The 12416-nt window shown below is 52.5% G+C and overlaps 2 protein-coding genes across 5 annotated transcripts; both read right to left on the reverse strand.

Moving 5' to 3' along the window:
* Positions 1-944: 944 nt before the first annotated feature.
* On the reverse strand, positions 945-2737 carry LOC122192049 (ubiquitin carboxyl-terminal hydrolase 48-like). The gene is made up of 2 exons (XM_042892480.1): positions 1631-2737; positions 945-1049 (listed from the first exon to the last, which is right to left on the reverse strand). Exons 1-2 carry the CDS (start codon positions 2720-2722, stop codon positions 945-947), a joined length of 1197 nt encoding a protein of 398 aa, XP_042748414.1. The 5' UTR covers positions 2723-2737.
* A 385-nt stretch (positions 2738-3122) lies between these two features.
* Positions 3123-11807, reverse strand: LOC122192051 (endogenous retrovirus group K member 8 Gag polyprotein-like). 4 transcript variants are annotated; one of them, XR_006182529.1, is made up of 2 exons: positions 11629-11807; positions 3123-3733 (listed from the first exon to the last, which is right to left on the reverse strand). XR_006182529.1 is itself a non-coding variant. In XM_042892491.1 (2 exons), the coding sequence occupies exon 1, from the start codon at positions 7927-7929 to the stop codon at positions 6760-6762; it is 1170 nt and encodes a 389-aa protein (XP_042748425.1). In that variant the 5' UTR covers positions 7930-8060; the 3' UTR covers positions 3123-3733; positions 5078-6759. The 4 variants fall into 4 exon arrangements, 1 of the variants encoding a protein (XP_042748425.1); XR_006182528.1 differs by having other exon boundaries at positions 10381-11807; XM_042892491.1 differs by lacking the exon at positions 11629-11807 and adding an exon at positions 5078-8060.
* Positions 11808-12416: the final 609 nt, after the last annotated feature.

Here is a 12416-nt window from a genome sequence, read left to right on the forward strand (position 1 = left end):
CAAAGCTTCACTCTTCTCAGTGTGATACACTATATGAATGGGAGAGGGAGGGGGGAAACGACATCAGCCCACCCAGAAAGTGGGGTGGAGAGGAGATTGAGCAGTGCCGTTGTTGCGCCGGGCGGGGTCGGCCCTCACTCACCAGCGGGCCCGGCGGACACAAAGCGACCCTCTAATGGCGGCGGCGGGGGAACCGGCGGGGGAGGGGCGGGGGGGGCCGGGGCAAAGGGGCGGGGGCGGGGCGGAGGGGGCGGGGCCGCGCCGGGCGGCGGGCGGGGCCTACCGGAGCCGCCAGCCAATGAGGAGCCCCGGGCATTTTTCGAACGCCGGGCGCTCTCCCCCTTTCCATCCCTCCGCCGTGGATGTGCGCGTGCGCGATGCCTTCCCGCCCAACGTTGCGTTGAGGCGTTTCCCGCCACGGCCTCCTGAGGGTGCTGAAGGGCCTCGCGCTCGTCCCGCGGCCTCACCCCCTCAGCCCTTTTTTTCTTTCTCGTGCACCTTCTGGTTGCCCTTTCCCGGCTTTTTTTTTTTTTTTTTTTTCTTTCTCTGCTTCTTTTGTTTGTTTGTTTGTGGGTTTGTTTTTCCCCGGCCTTTCTGCTTTCCCTTCACTGGAGTTCAGGGTGCCTCCGTTCCCACCTACCTCACAGCTCTGTGCACAGCTGCCAGGCCGCAGCATCTCCCCAGCGCCTTACAGTGTGTCACAAAGCCATTCCTCTCATCCAGTTGGTTCCTCAGCTATGTTTCCTACCCCAGCCCCCCGTCGGCAGCAGTGTGACAGAGGGAAGGCACTCAGGCCTTCATTTGGGCACCAGCACCCATCAGCCACACCACGAGCACTACTAAGAGGCACTTAAACTATCCACACAGCAATGCAAGTGTTTGGTTTTCACACTGCGACTGTTTTTTGTCTCAGTTTTTTCCACCTTTCTCACCTCAAATGGCTGCTACACCTGAGAGCGTCTCTTCCCAAAGTCGGCTGCTGTGACCAAGGTCATATTCTCCACCCAGCCCTTCTCTGTGGTGTTCCGCTTTCTCCTTTGTCTCCTGCACTGAACAGCCATAGCCAGATGGTTCCACTTTGCCAGACATTCCTTTGTTTCTTGTGAGTGTGGAATAACCGCAGCACAGCTGCACAGCAATGTGTTCTTTGGCCTTTACCCCCAAGTGGTGCCTCTCTGGCAGGAGGGGGGGATTAGGAGGAGAGGGAGCAAGAGGAAACGTGCTGCTTTGCTGCAGACTTTTAGACACTATAAAGGAAAAGATGAAATCACCCCAGCTGCCCTCCCCTTGCTCACTGCAAGCCTTTGTGCAATACTCCAGCACCTGCGCTTGCTGAGCTACAGAGCTGCACTGAGACATAAGCAGAGGAGGAGAAAGGGTTTTGTTGTCTTTCTCTGTCTCTCTTTCTCTCTCTCTTTTTGCAGTATCTCTAAATCCTCCCCAGAGGGGAGCTGTGGGCCCTGTGCATTCCTTACAGCCACATGCCTGCCTGACCACAGCTGGCTGGGAAGCCTGCAAAAATACGGTGCCTGGGCAAGGCAGCTGCATCCCACAGAGGGTGCACGGCATGTGGCATTCTGCTTACTCTGACAATATCCTAATATCCAACCTAAACCTCTTCTGGTATAACTTCTGGCCGTTTCCTCGGGTCCTTCACGTGGGCGATGTAGTGCCCTGAGTATGCACTCACACCTCGGTGTATGAGAACAGCACTCAGTTCGTATACATAAACACCATTTTTTTGTTCCATAAAAGGCTCCATGTCGAGCAGCTCAGAGAAGCCAATGTAGGTGTTCAGCTTTTTCTTATGGCCAGTTTGTCTGTCAAACACGAAACGCATCAGCTGCAGGTTGAGTGTGCATGGAAGTCTTAGCAGCCTGATCTTCCTTGTGGCATTCTGCTTACTCTGACACGTTTCACAAAAATAACGATTGTCCCCTTCTAATTTTTCTTCCTTGAGAAACTCTGTTATGCAGTCTGTCAGCTGCTTGTGTCCTTGGATGTTTAACTCCAGCTCATAAAACTTAGACACGAGTTTGGATTCCCTGCCACACTGGTTGCAGAACGTGACATAGACGTACTCCCCACAAAACTGTTTCTGAACAATGTTTCGAACGTCTGGATTTTTTTGTTTGGATAAAGTATCTTCCAGCAGTGACATGAACAGCTTGGAAAATTCCTGGGCATCCTGCTGCTGGCCTGTATCCAAGCCCAGCACTTTGACAAACCCAGAGGGATCGATGTATCGCCTTCTGCTGTTCTGCAGCAAGGCAAACAAGTACTGAAGATGCTCACAAATGGTCTGAGGCTCATAGTCTTTGTCTTTGGGGATGCTCTCTCTGACTGTGTGCTCATTGCTGGAACACAAGTAGAGGGCTTGCCGGAGCTCCAGATTAAGAAACCACAGCTGCAAGAAAGTGTTCACATAGCACGTGGCGCCGAGGTTCGTTAAGCCCACAAATGCATTCTTCTTGCGGCGCTCGCAGTTGGGATCATCGATGTTGTGGAAGCTGTTCTCATCAATCTCACCCAGCCAGATGTGCTCCCCGATGCCCACCAGGCAGTTAGGGTTCCCCCGGCAGTTCCTCCGGCAGGCGCTGCGCTGGCAGGGCTCCAGCCTGACGCGGTAGGCCGCTTCGATGTGCTCCTGCGTCACCGCCTCGGGCGGCACCGCCTCAGTCCAGCGCCAGGCCGCCTTCTCCAACTGCAGCCGCGGCGCCATCGCCGCCCCCGGCCCGACCCGGCCCCTCCCCTAGGACGTGTAACTTTTCCTTGAGGTGGCGATTGGCAAGTTCTACAATTGCTTGTCCCTGAGAGTTGCCAGGGATTCCTCTGGAATGAGATATCCCCCAAGCTATTAGCCATTCCTGGGTCGATTTTGAGATGAAGCAAGACCCATTATCTGTTTTTATCTGACTGGGCAACCCCATAGCGGCTATTGCAGTGGCCCAATGACTCTGTGCTGCGGTCGAATTGCACTTTGCATGTTGAGTGACTGATATCATAGAAGAAGCTGTATCTACAGTAACGGCAAGCCATGGACAAGGGGCCTGTTGTAACCTTCACCTGTTCGTTTTTCCTGGGAGACCGCAGCTTGGCCAATTACCGAGGTGACACCAATATGGTGAACAGCAAAATGGCGCTTTAATGGAACGAACACGTGCTTATATATGGAGGGGGAGGTCCTAATGCGTTACAACCCGAAGATGGCGCAAGCGCCTAATACAACATTTCCCCCTCCCCATGCCAAGAGAAGCCTTGCCCCATTACAATACGCAATATGCTAAACCTGAACAACATATATCTTAGAATTTATCCTGCATCCTACAATATTCCAATTGCGTGTAGATCATTTTCTCAGTCATTCGTTGTATACAACCTCGCAAACATCGAAAGATACATGGCAAACACAACATTAATCCCAGAAATATAACAACCTATCAGTAGAAAAATTCAAAGGTACCCCTATAAGGCACGTGCGGAATGGTGAAGTGGCCGATTGCATGCTTAGGCAGAAATCCGTCCTCCCTGTTTGGCGAGCCCAAGTAACCCACAAATTCCCAGGCTGCTGGATCAAGTGAGTACTTCCCACCGGCGACCAACACAGACAAAAGAGGCACAACGACATTAGCACAGTAATTCTCGTTGACAGCAAGGGTCCCTTTTCCAGGTCCTTTTCCTTCATGTGGGTGTCCTTTGGTTCCGGGTCCTTCGAGTGCCCGATCAACATAGCCTGTAACAAGATACTCAATTCTTGATTATTACCTCAGTAACTTTAACATCACCAACCTCCGGCTTGATCTTCCTTGAGGGTACCCATCGAATGTCCCCCGTTTCTTTGTTTTTTATTGCCGCGTAACCTCTGCCCCATACCAATATGGACCACCCCGCTTCCCAAGAACCATTTTCCATTTTAACCTTAACTGGTGGGCCCTCCTCGATAATTTTCGGCTGCCAATGTTTCTGTATAGGGGTCCTTGCGCTTTCCCCGCGCTCAAAATGATTTAACTCATACAATGCACGAGCCAAGATTTCTCCTTGAAGTGATATTGGGATCTTCCCTGTATATCCCTCCCCCTCCCCAAGGACACAAATCTTTTCTTTGAGGAGGCGGTTAGCCCTTTCTACAATGGCTTGACCTTGCGAATTACCCGGGATTCCTGTACTATGTGTGATGTTCCAGCGGGCCAGCCACTCTTTAGACGACCGCGAAACAAAGCAAGAGCCATTATCTGTTTTTATGTGGTGCGGCATTCCCAAGACCGCGATGGCCGTGGCCCAATGATGCTGAGCCGCCGCAGAGCTAGTGCGCCCATGTTGTGTAGCAACGATGACGGTAGAGGATGTATCAATTGCTATAGCAAGCCATGCTCGTGGGGCCATTTGTGGTTCCATCATAAAATCTGTCTGCCAGACGTCCAATGGAGCGAGACCACGGGGATTAATCCCTGCCCCGAGCGCTGGTGCAGAATTGCAGTGCGGGCAAGTTTGCACAACTTCCCTAGCAACAGTGACAGGAATGGAGCAAGTCCGAGCTAACACTCTAGCCCCTATATGTAATGCAGAATGAAGATCACGAGCTTCCCGCAAAGTAAATACTTGGCCCCCCGCTAAACGATCCGCTGTATCATTCCCCATAGTGAAAAACCCTGGAACATCAGAATGGCTACGGACATGGAGGATGGCGACAGGCGCAGATCTGGCCACCAAAGCATCCTCCAACAAAGCTGCAGTTGTCGTATTCGGCTGTCCCTCCTTTCCCATGCGTAATAGCAACCTAGCTACGAATGCCGAATCAGTAACGATGTTACAGGGAGTCTGGGGCCAGATGCATAATGCCACTGCCACCGCTCTGGCTTCCAGCATCTGAACGCTCACCGAGCCATCAGTTATCAACTTAGACTCCCACTTGCCACCCAGAACTTGCCAAACAGCTACTCCCTGGCCAGTCGCTGAAGAGGCATCAGTGAATATTGTCGGGCCATCTATGGGGGTGTCAACACTCTGTGCCGTAGGGATATCTGAAGAGGTTTCGCCAGATGGAAAATTGGCAGTACATCAGTGTAACTAAGCTTACCACTGAAATCATGCACCGCCAAGGAGATCTCATCCGGCAAAGGCTGAGCATTTCAAAAGGCCCCCGGTAGGTACACAATATCCAGGTCCTTTGCAAAAGCCCTTACTGCGGTGAGGCGAGCCTTTCGGAGCAGAGAGGACAATTGCTCCAACCACGGAGTAAACGACCTCACCGGCTGGGCGGAGAACAGCCAACACAATGGACGTGGGCGGGAGCTAAGGGTATGTCCTATCACAGCTGCCGATCCCTGTTGGCATCTGGTTACTGCGCCTTCCAGTGGCTGATCTGGATTCCACCTTGCAAGCGCATTTGTAGAACAAACTGTCAGTATCTCTTGCCAAGCTGAATTCATCTCCGGGGTCCATTCCCTTTCCTCATGTGGGTTTGACCCCTTCAATTGGTCATAAAAGGGCTTCATGAGCCGTGGGGGAATGCCTACTGAATTTCTTACTCATTGCATAGCCCCCACTAATTTTTGAACATCCCACAAGGTGGTAACATGGGGCTTGATCTCCAATCCCTCTGGGATTACCGTCGCGGACCCGAACTTATATCCTAGGAACTCAATTCCTGGTTCTCTTTGAATCTTTTCCTGTGAGATAACAAACCCAGCAGTAGTGAGCGTGGTAACTACATTCTTCTCCAATGTCCGCAACTGAGCATCAGTCAGTGCAGCAAGCCATAGGTCATCCATGTAATGTGCAATTTGACAGTCCAATAATGACCGTCTAACTGGCTTTATGACCTTGCCCACTACGAGTTGGCAAATCACGGGCGAGCAGGTCATACCTTGTGGAACAACCTTCCACTGATACCTTTGGGTGGGTCCCCGGTTATTCACAACCGGGACCGTAAATGCAAAAGCCTGTCTGTCCTGCTCTGCCAGGGGAATAGAAAAGAAACAGTCTTTAAGGTCAATGACCATCAAGGGCCATTTCTCCGGGATAGCTGAGAGTAGAGGTCCTCCCTGCTGAACCGGACGAAAGGGAATTAGCTGCGCATTAACCGCTCGAAGGTCATGCAGCAACCAAAATGACCCAGAAGCCTTTCAGATAACAAAAACGGGTGTATTCCAATTACTAAGTGACAGTTCTACATGGCCTGCCATAAGCTCTCGCGAAACAAGCTGTATAAGCGCTGCCAATTTATCAGCTGGAAGGGGCCACTGATCCACCCAAATGGGAGATACATCCCGTTTCCACCGTAACGGAATTGCGTGTTGCAGTGCTAAATGATGGACAGTGGCCCTTATTATAAATTTGTCAATTTCACTCCCAGCTCAAGAAGGATGTCTCTGCCCAGTATAGATCCTGGAATCGGGGCTAGGGTAGGGGTAATGAAAACAGTCTTCTCTATAGAGCCATCTCTGCCTATGATTGAAAGCTCCACTCCTGCATCAGCCACTTTGGTAGGTACCTCACCCCCCACCCCGGCAAGCTTTTTCCATGTAAGAGTCGCCAGCCGACTCTTTTTCCGGTCCTGTTTTTTCCGGTACTGTTATTTGCGGTCGTTTTCTGCAATAACAGTAATGTCCGCACCAGAGTCCAATAAAGCTGTAAAAAACACCGTTCGGGGCCCCGATACTGGGAGCTCCAAATCAAATGTCATCATGACCTTAGTTAATGGCCGCTCGCCTAAGTCCATGGCTAATGCGGCTGTAGGCGTAGCATCTGCGGCCCAGTTCAGGGAAACGGGAAGGAGCCCTGGGCCATTGGCACCCTCCCTCTCCTGTTTCCCTGCGGCATAACCTTGAACTTTTGACATTGGTGCGCAACATGTCCGGGCCTGTCGCACAGTTGACACCTCTTCTTCTGACTCTGCAACCCCTCCTGGCCCACTCTCTTAGGACACTGTGTTTTAAAGTGACCGCGCTGTCCACATTTAAAACAAGGGCCTTTATCCTTTTCTTCCCCAACCCAAGCAGCTGCCATCACCTCTGTCCTAACCGCCGAGCTAACCGAAGCAGCCATCCCTTGCATGGCTGTCACTAAACCCTCATTGGTTAGAGGTGCAACCTTCTGGTGATCTAATACATACTTGATGAGTTCTCCTGGGGTATTCAAGGTCCCTGGTGCTGCCCTGATAATTTGCTGAACATCCAGCAGCGATTTTTGTTTAAGGCAATCTATGACGACCAGAGGTTGAACCTCCTTGGGGAGGTCGGATCCTTCCACCGCGCGAATCAAACGATTCGCAAAGTCGGAAAATGACTCAGAGGGCCCCTGTTTGATATCTGTCCATGGAAACACAGGCTCTGCGACCCTAGCCACCGTTCGCAAGGCCTGAAGAGCTGCGGTTGTAAGGGCTGCCAACTCCCCTGCTCTAAGTGCTGTCGCTTGGCCCTCTGGGGACCCTACCATACCCTCTGCTAGGCCCTGGAGACGCGCAAGATTAGTCCTGTCATTCCGGCCCTGGCCATTTGCTGGATGGCGGTGGTCACGAGTGGCAGTGGCCACCACAACCTGAAGCAGCCTATTCCACTCATCATACCACAGGGTGTATTGTACAGGTTCAAGGATGACACGCATAAGATTGACCACATCATACGGCAGGAGGCTAGAAGCCATAAGAGCTTCTACTGCCGACATGGTCACAGGAGAGCGCAGACCTTTACTTTTAACCAAATCTGCAAGGCGAGTAATTGCCTTGGAGTCCAGAGGGGTCCAAGCTGGACCCCCTGTTTTCACTACTACAGGGAGGGCAAATGCCGTAGCTGTCGGATCTGCCTTTCGTAAATCCTCCCTCGCCCTAGCCCAGTGAGTGTAGGTGGGGCCCATGAGGCAGTCACTGCAGGATCCCGCCCTCCCTGGGTGAATCCCGAGGCTGCTCGCACCGGGACGCCACACCCACATCCTTCACAAGACGGAGTGGAACATTCCAGCCCCTTTTGGGAGCGGCCGCGGCAACAAACAGAGTCAGGCAGCAAAGAAGCACCGCCCCCGCTCTCACATTTCACCAGCCGCGCCGTACCCTCTCTGGCCAGCTCGCCCTCCCCCACTGCCCTCTTAACAGGTATTAAACAGGCTATGCTACATTCCTCCGCACTTCCCCCTCCCCCCTCATCCCTGAAGGGTTTCAACGAAGGATATAAACCCTGAGCTGGATAAGGAGGCGGGGATGGAGCCTCTCCGTCCCTGCGGTCCGATGATCCCTGCCGAACTTCCTCCCTTCTTGGTGTCGAAGCCGCCGCCTCGGGCGGGGCTGCGGGGACCGGCCCCGACTTGCCCTCCAGCAAACCTGCAGGGGAGATCTCCGTCCCCCCCCCCGCCCCCCCCCCCCCCGTCCCCAGCCCTAACAGCTCCCTAGCTCGATCACTCGCCATTTTCTCCTCCCTCGCCATCTTAAACGCCCCCAAAATCAATCCCCACACCTTGAACTCTGCTGCCTTTTGGGTAGTCACAGAATCACAGAATCACAGAATCACCCGGCTTGGAAGGGACCCCAAGGATCATGTAGTTCCAACCCCCCTGCCTAGCAGGGCCACCAAACATACACATTCAGATCAGGTTGCCCAGGACCCCGTCCAACCTGGCCTTAAACACGGCCAAGGACGGGGCATCCACAACCTCCCTGGGCAGCCCGTTGCAGGGCCTAACCACTCTCCTAGTAAAGAACTTCCCCCTAACATCCAACCTAAATCTTCCCTCCTTCAACTTAAAACCATTTCCCCTAGTCCTGCTGTTGTCAGCCCTTTTGAAGAGTTTACTCCCCTCCTGGGTGTAGGTTCCCTTCAGGTATTGATAGGCTGCAATGAGGTCACCCCGCAGCCTTCTCTTCTCCAGGCTGAACAAGCCCAACTCCCTCAGCCTGTCCTGATAGGGGAGGTGCTCCAGCCCCCTGATCATCTTAGTCGCCCTCCTCTGGACCCTTTCCAAAATCTCAATGTCTTTCTTGTACTGAGGGCTCCACACCTGGACACAGTACTCCAGATGGGGCCTCACAAGAGCCGAGTAGAGAGGGACAATCACCTCCCTGTCCCTGCTGGCCACCCCTCTCCTGATGGAGCCCAGGATCCCATTTGCCTTTCGAGTTGCCAGAGCGCACTGCTGGCTCATGTTCAGTCTCTCGTCCATCAGGACCCCCAGGTCCTTCTCTGCCGAGCTGCTCTCCAGGCCCACTCCTCCCAGCCTGTACAGGTGCCTGGGGTTCTTCTGGCCCAAATGCAAAACCTTGCACTTTGCCGTGTTGAACCTCATTAGGTTCACCCGAGCCCAGCCCTCCAGCCTGTCGAGGTCCCTCTGAATGGCATCCCTTCCTTCCACCGTATCAACCGCACCACTCAGCTTGGTGTCATCAGCAAACTTGCTGAGGGTGCACTCAATTCCCTCATCAATGTCATTAATAAAGATGTTAAAGAGCACCGGTCCCAAGACAGACCCTTGGGGGACACCACTTGTTACCGGCCTCCACCTGGACATAGAGCCATTGACCACCACCCTCTGTCTGCGGCCTTTCAACCAATTGCTCATCCATCGGGTCGTCCACCCATCAAATCCACTTCCCTCCAATTTGGAGATGAGGATGTGGTGGGGGACCATGTCAAAGGCCTTGCTCAGGTCCAGGTAAATGACATCGGTCGCCTTCCCTTCGTCCACCAATGCTGTCACTCCATCATAGAAGGCCACAAGATTAGTTAGGCATGACCTTCCTTTGGTGAAGCCGTGCTGGCTGTCTCGGATCACATGCTCGTTCTTTATGTGACCAAGCATGTTGTCCAGGAGGATCTGTTCCATCATCTTCCCAGGCACGGAGGTAAGACTCACCGGCCTGTAGTTCCCCGGGTCCTCCCTGCTCCCCTTCTTGTATATGGGAGTGACGTGACCCTTCCTCCAGTCGTCCGGGACCTCACCTGACAGCCACGACTTCTCAAATATGATGGAGAGCGGCTCGGCAACCACCTCTGCCATTGTCATTGCCCTCTTAGAGAGCGCGGCAGTGAACCCATCCCAATTAGCGGGATCGTATAAATCAGAGGGAGATGCCAATAAGCCCTCCCCCTCCAGCAGCAAAAGAACCACCGCAACCTCCTTCTTAGAAGGAACACTTCTTGCGCAATAGGTTTTACATGCACGAAGAATCACCTTGATAACGGCTTCCATCGCCCCAGGCTAAGCGCGAGTCTAGCCTTCACCGGGCACTTCCCTGAGCTTCTCGGGGGATCGTGGCTCTTTTTCCCGAGCCTCCCGCCTGACAAGGACTAATGCGCACTCCTCCCCGTCCCCGGGCTTCCACTACTCCGCGGGTTTTATAACGTACCCGCTCCGCAATGGGATCCTGCGCCGCTGGCAGAACAGCTGACTTACCCCCAGAAATCACGTCGGGGTCACCATCTGTTGTAACCTTCACCTGTTCGTTTTTCCTGGGAGACCGCAGCTTGGCCAATTACTGAGGTGACACCAATATGGTGAACAGCAAAATGGCGCTTTAATGGAACGAACACGTGCTTATATATGGAGGGGGAGGTCCTAACGCGTTACAACCTGAAGATGGCGCAAGTGCCTAATACAACAGGGGCCATACGGCGTTCCCATGTAAAATCCATCTGCCAGATCTGCAGTGGCTTTAAGCCACGGGGGTTAACACCTGCACCAATAGTTGGGGCAGAATTGCAATATGGACATGCCTGAACTACATTACGAACTGTCAGCAAGGGAATAGAACAGGCCCGTGCCAAAGCCTTGGCACCTATATGAAGAGATGCATGAAGATCATGCGCAGTTCTGACAGTGAAGCATGCTGTGCCTGCAATAATTGATGTGATGTTACTGACGCTAAACAATTAAAGCCACATCCTACAGTACTGGTAAAATCATAGACAGAGAGATTAGAGATTACTGATTGGAGTGATTGCTGATAGCTCTAGTGGCACTATCTATGAGTATGAAATTACAAAGGATCCTTATACAAACATAACCAGGTTATTTTCCCAATATATGCCAACTTTGCCTCAGGTACCTGTTGGAATGTACCTCCAAATGACAAACATTTTATTCAATATCAAGGCAGATGTCTCAAGCCTTGAAAGCATTGCTCTCACAAGCCAGCTGTGTGGAATTGCTTGTTCTCCAGGCCTCAATCTGGCCACCTGTCCCTGAAGGGAACCCATTCTGATGCCCACAATGTATACTGCACTGGCTTAAAAACCATGCACATCAGATTCGTTACATCATGAGGAAAGAGAAGACCTGGTGCTGTCAGGACTTCTAATGCATTTAGAGCAAGGAGTGATTTCAATCCCTGTTTCTCTGCACAATCTATCAGGTGTGTGATGTCTTTCAGATCGAGGGGTACCCCTTCTGGGATTCTGTTACCGTTCTCTACTACCAGGAAGATCTCCAGTACTTTTCCTTCCTCTATCAGGCTAGATCTAAACTTCCCACAATCTGTTAGTGCATCTCTCTTAACTTCTAAATGCAAATTCACCTCTCTCCTTTCGCTATCCTGTTCAGTCACAGCTGGAAGCTGCGGGCTCCGCACCCCTCCCCTCAGACTCATCTCCCTTTGATCATGCACTGACTGTTGTAGAGGCTTCTGATTGGTTGCATACGCACTCAATCTTGTAAAAGGATATGTGGGTCGAATCAGTGACTCTGAATGCTGTGGTAAGGAGTGCGTCCGGAGACTCTCGTCATTTTGTCTTTCTCCTACGGGTGCAACCTGAGCAGACAGCGCCGGCCACACGCCACCTACTCCTTCAGGCGCGATCAGGGTGGACAGTGCTGGCCGGACGTTATCATCCGAACGCCTGTAAGTTACATCACTTCCCTTTCTCTCTGCTGTTTTTTCTTCTACCGCCTCTCTAATTTTTGACCAATCCGTACCCGAGCCTTGCCCGCAGTCCCCACCCCCCTGGGTGTAACTGCCGTGCACCCTCTGTGGGATGCAGCTGCCTTGCCCAGGCACCGTATTTTTGGAGGCTTCCCAGCCCGCTGTGGTCAGGCAGGCATGTGGCTGTAAGGAATGCACAGGGCCCACAGCTCCCCTCTGGGGAGGATTTAGAGATATTAAAAAAAGAGAGAGAGAAAGAGAGACAGAGAAAGACAACAAAACCCTTTCTCCTCTTCTGCTTATGTCTCAGTGCAGCTCTGTAGCTCGGCAAGTGCAGGTGCTGGAGTATTGCACAAAGGCTTGCAGTGAGCAAGGGGAGGGCAGCTGGGGTGATTTCATCTTTTCCTTTATAGTGTCTAAAAGTCTGCAGCAAAGCAGCACGTTTCCTCTTGCTCCCTCTCCTCCTAATCCCCCCCTCCTGCCAGAGAGGCACCACTTGGGGGTAAAAGCCAAAGAACACATTACTGTGCAGCTGTGCTGCGGTTATTCCACACTCACAAGAAACAAAGGA

This window comes from Lagopus leucura, unplaced genomic scaffold (assembly GCF_019238085.1).
Source record: "Lagopus leucura isolate 7727_CA_CO unplaced genomic scaffold, USGS_WTPT01 35097-0_obj-0_obj, whole genome shotgun sequence".
Taxonomy (NCBI): Eukaryota; Metazoa; Chordata; class Aves; order Galliformes; family Phasianidae; genus Lagopus; species Lagopus leucura.

Coding starts and splice junctions, on each gene's coding strand:
- LOC122192049 (XM_042892480.1), bottom strand. CDS start 2,722: ATGGCGCCGCGGCTGCAGTTGGAGAAGGCGGCCTGGCGCTGGACTGAG. Junction 1,050..1,630: donor ACCCGAGGAAACGGCCAGAA/GTTATACCAGAA, acceptor ATGGCTGTTCAG/TGCAGGAGACAAAGGAGAAA.
- LOC122192051 (XM_042892491.1), bottom strand. CDS start 7,929: ATGTGGGTGTGGCGTCCCGGTGCGAGCAGCCTCGGGATTCACCCAGGG.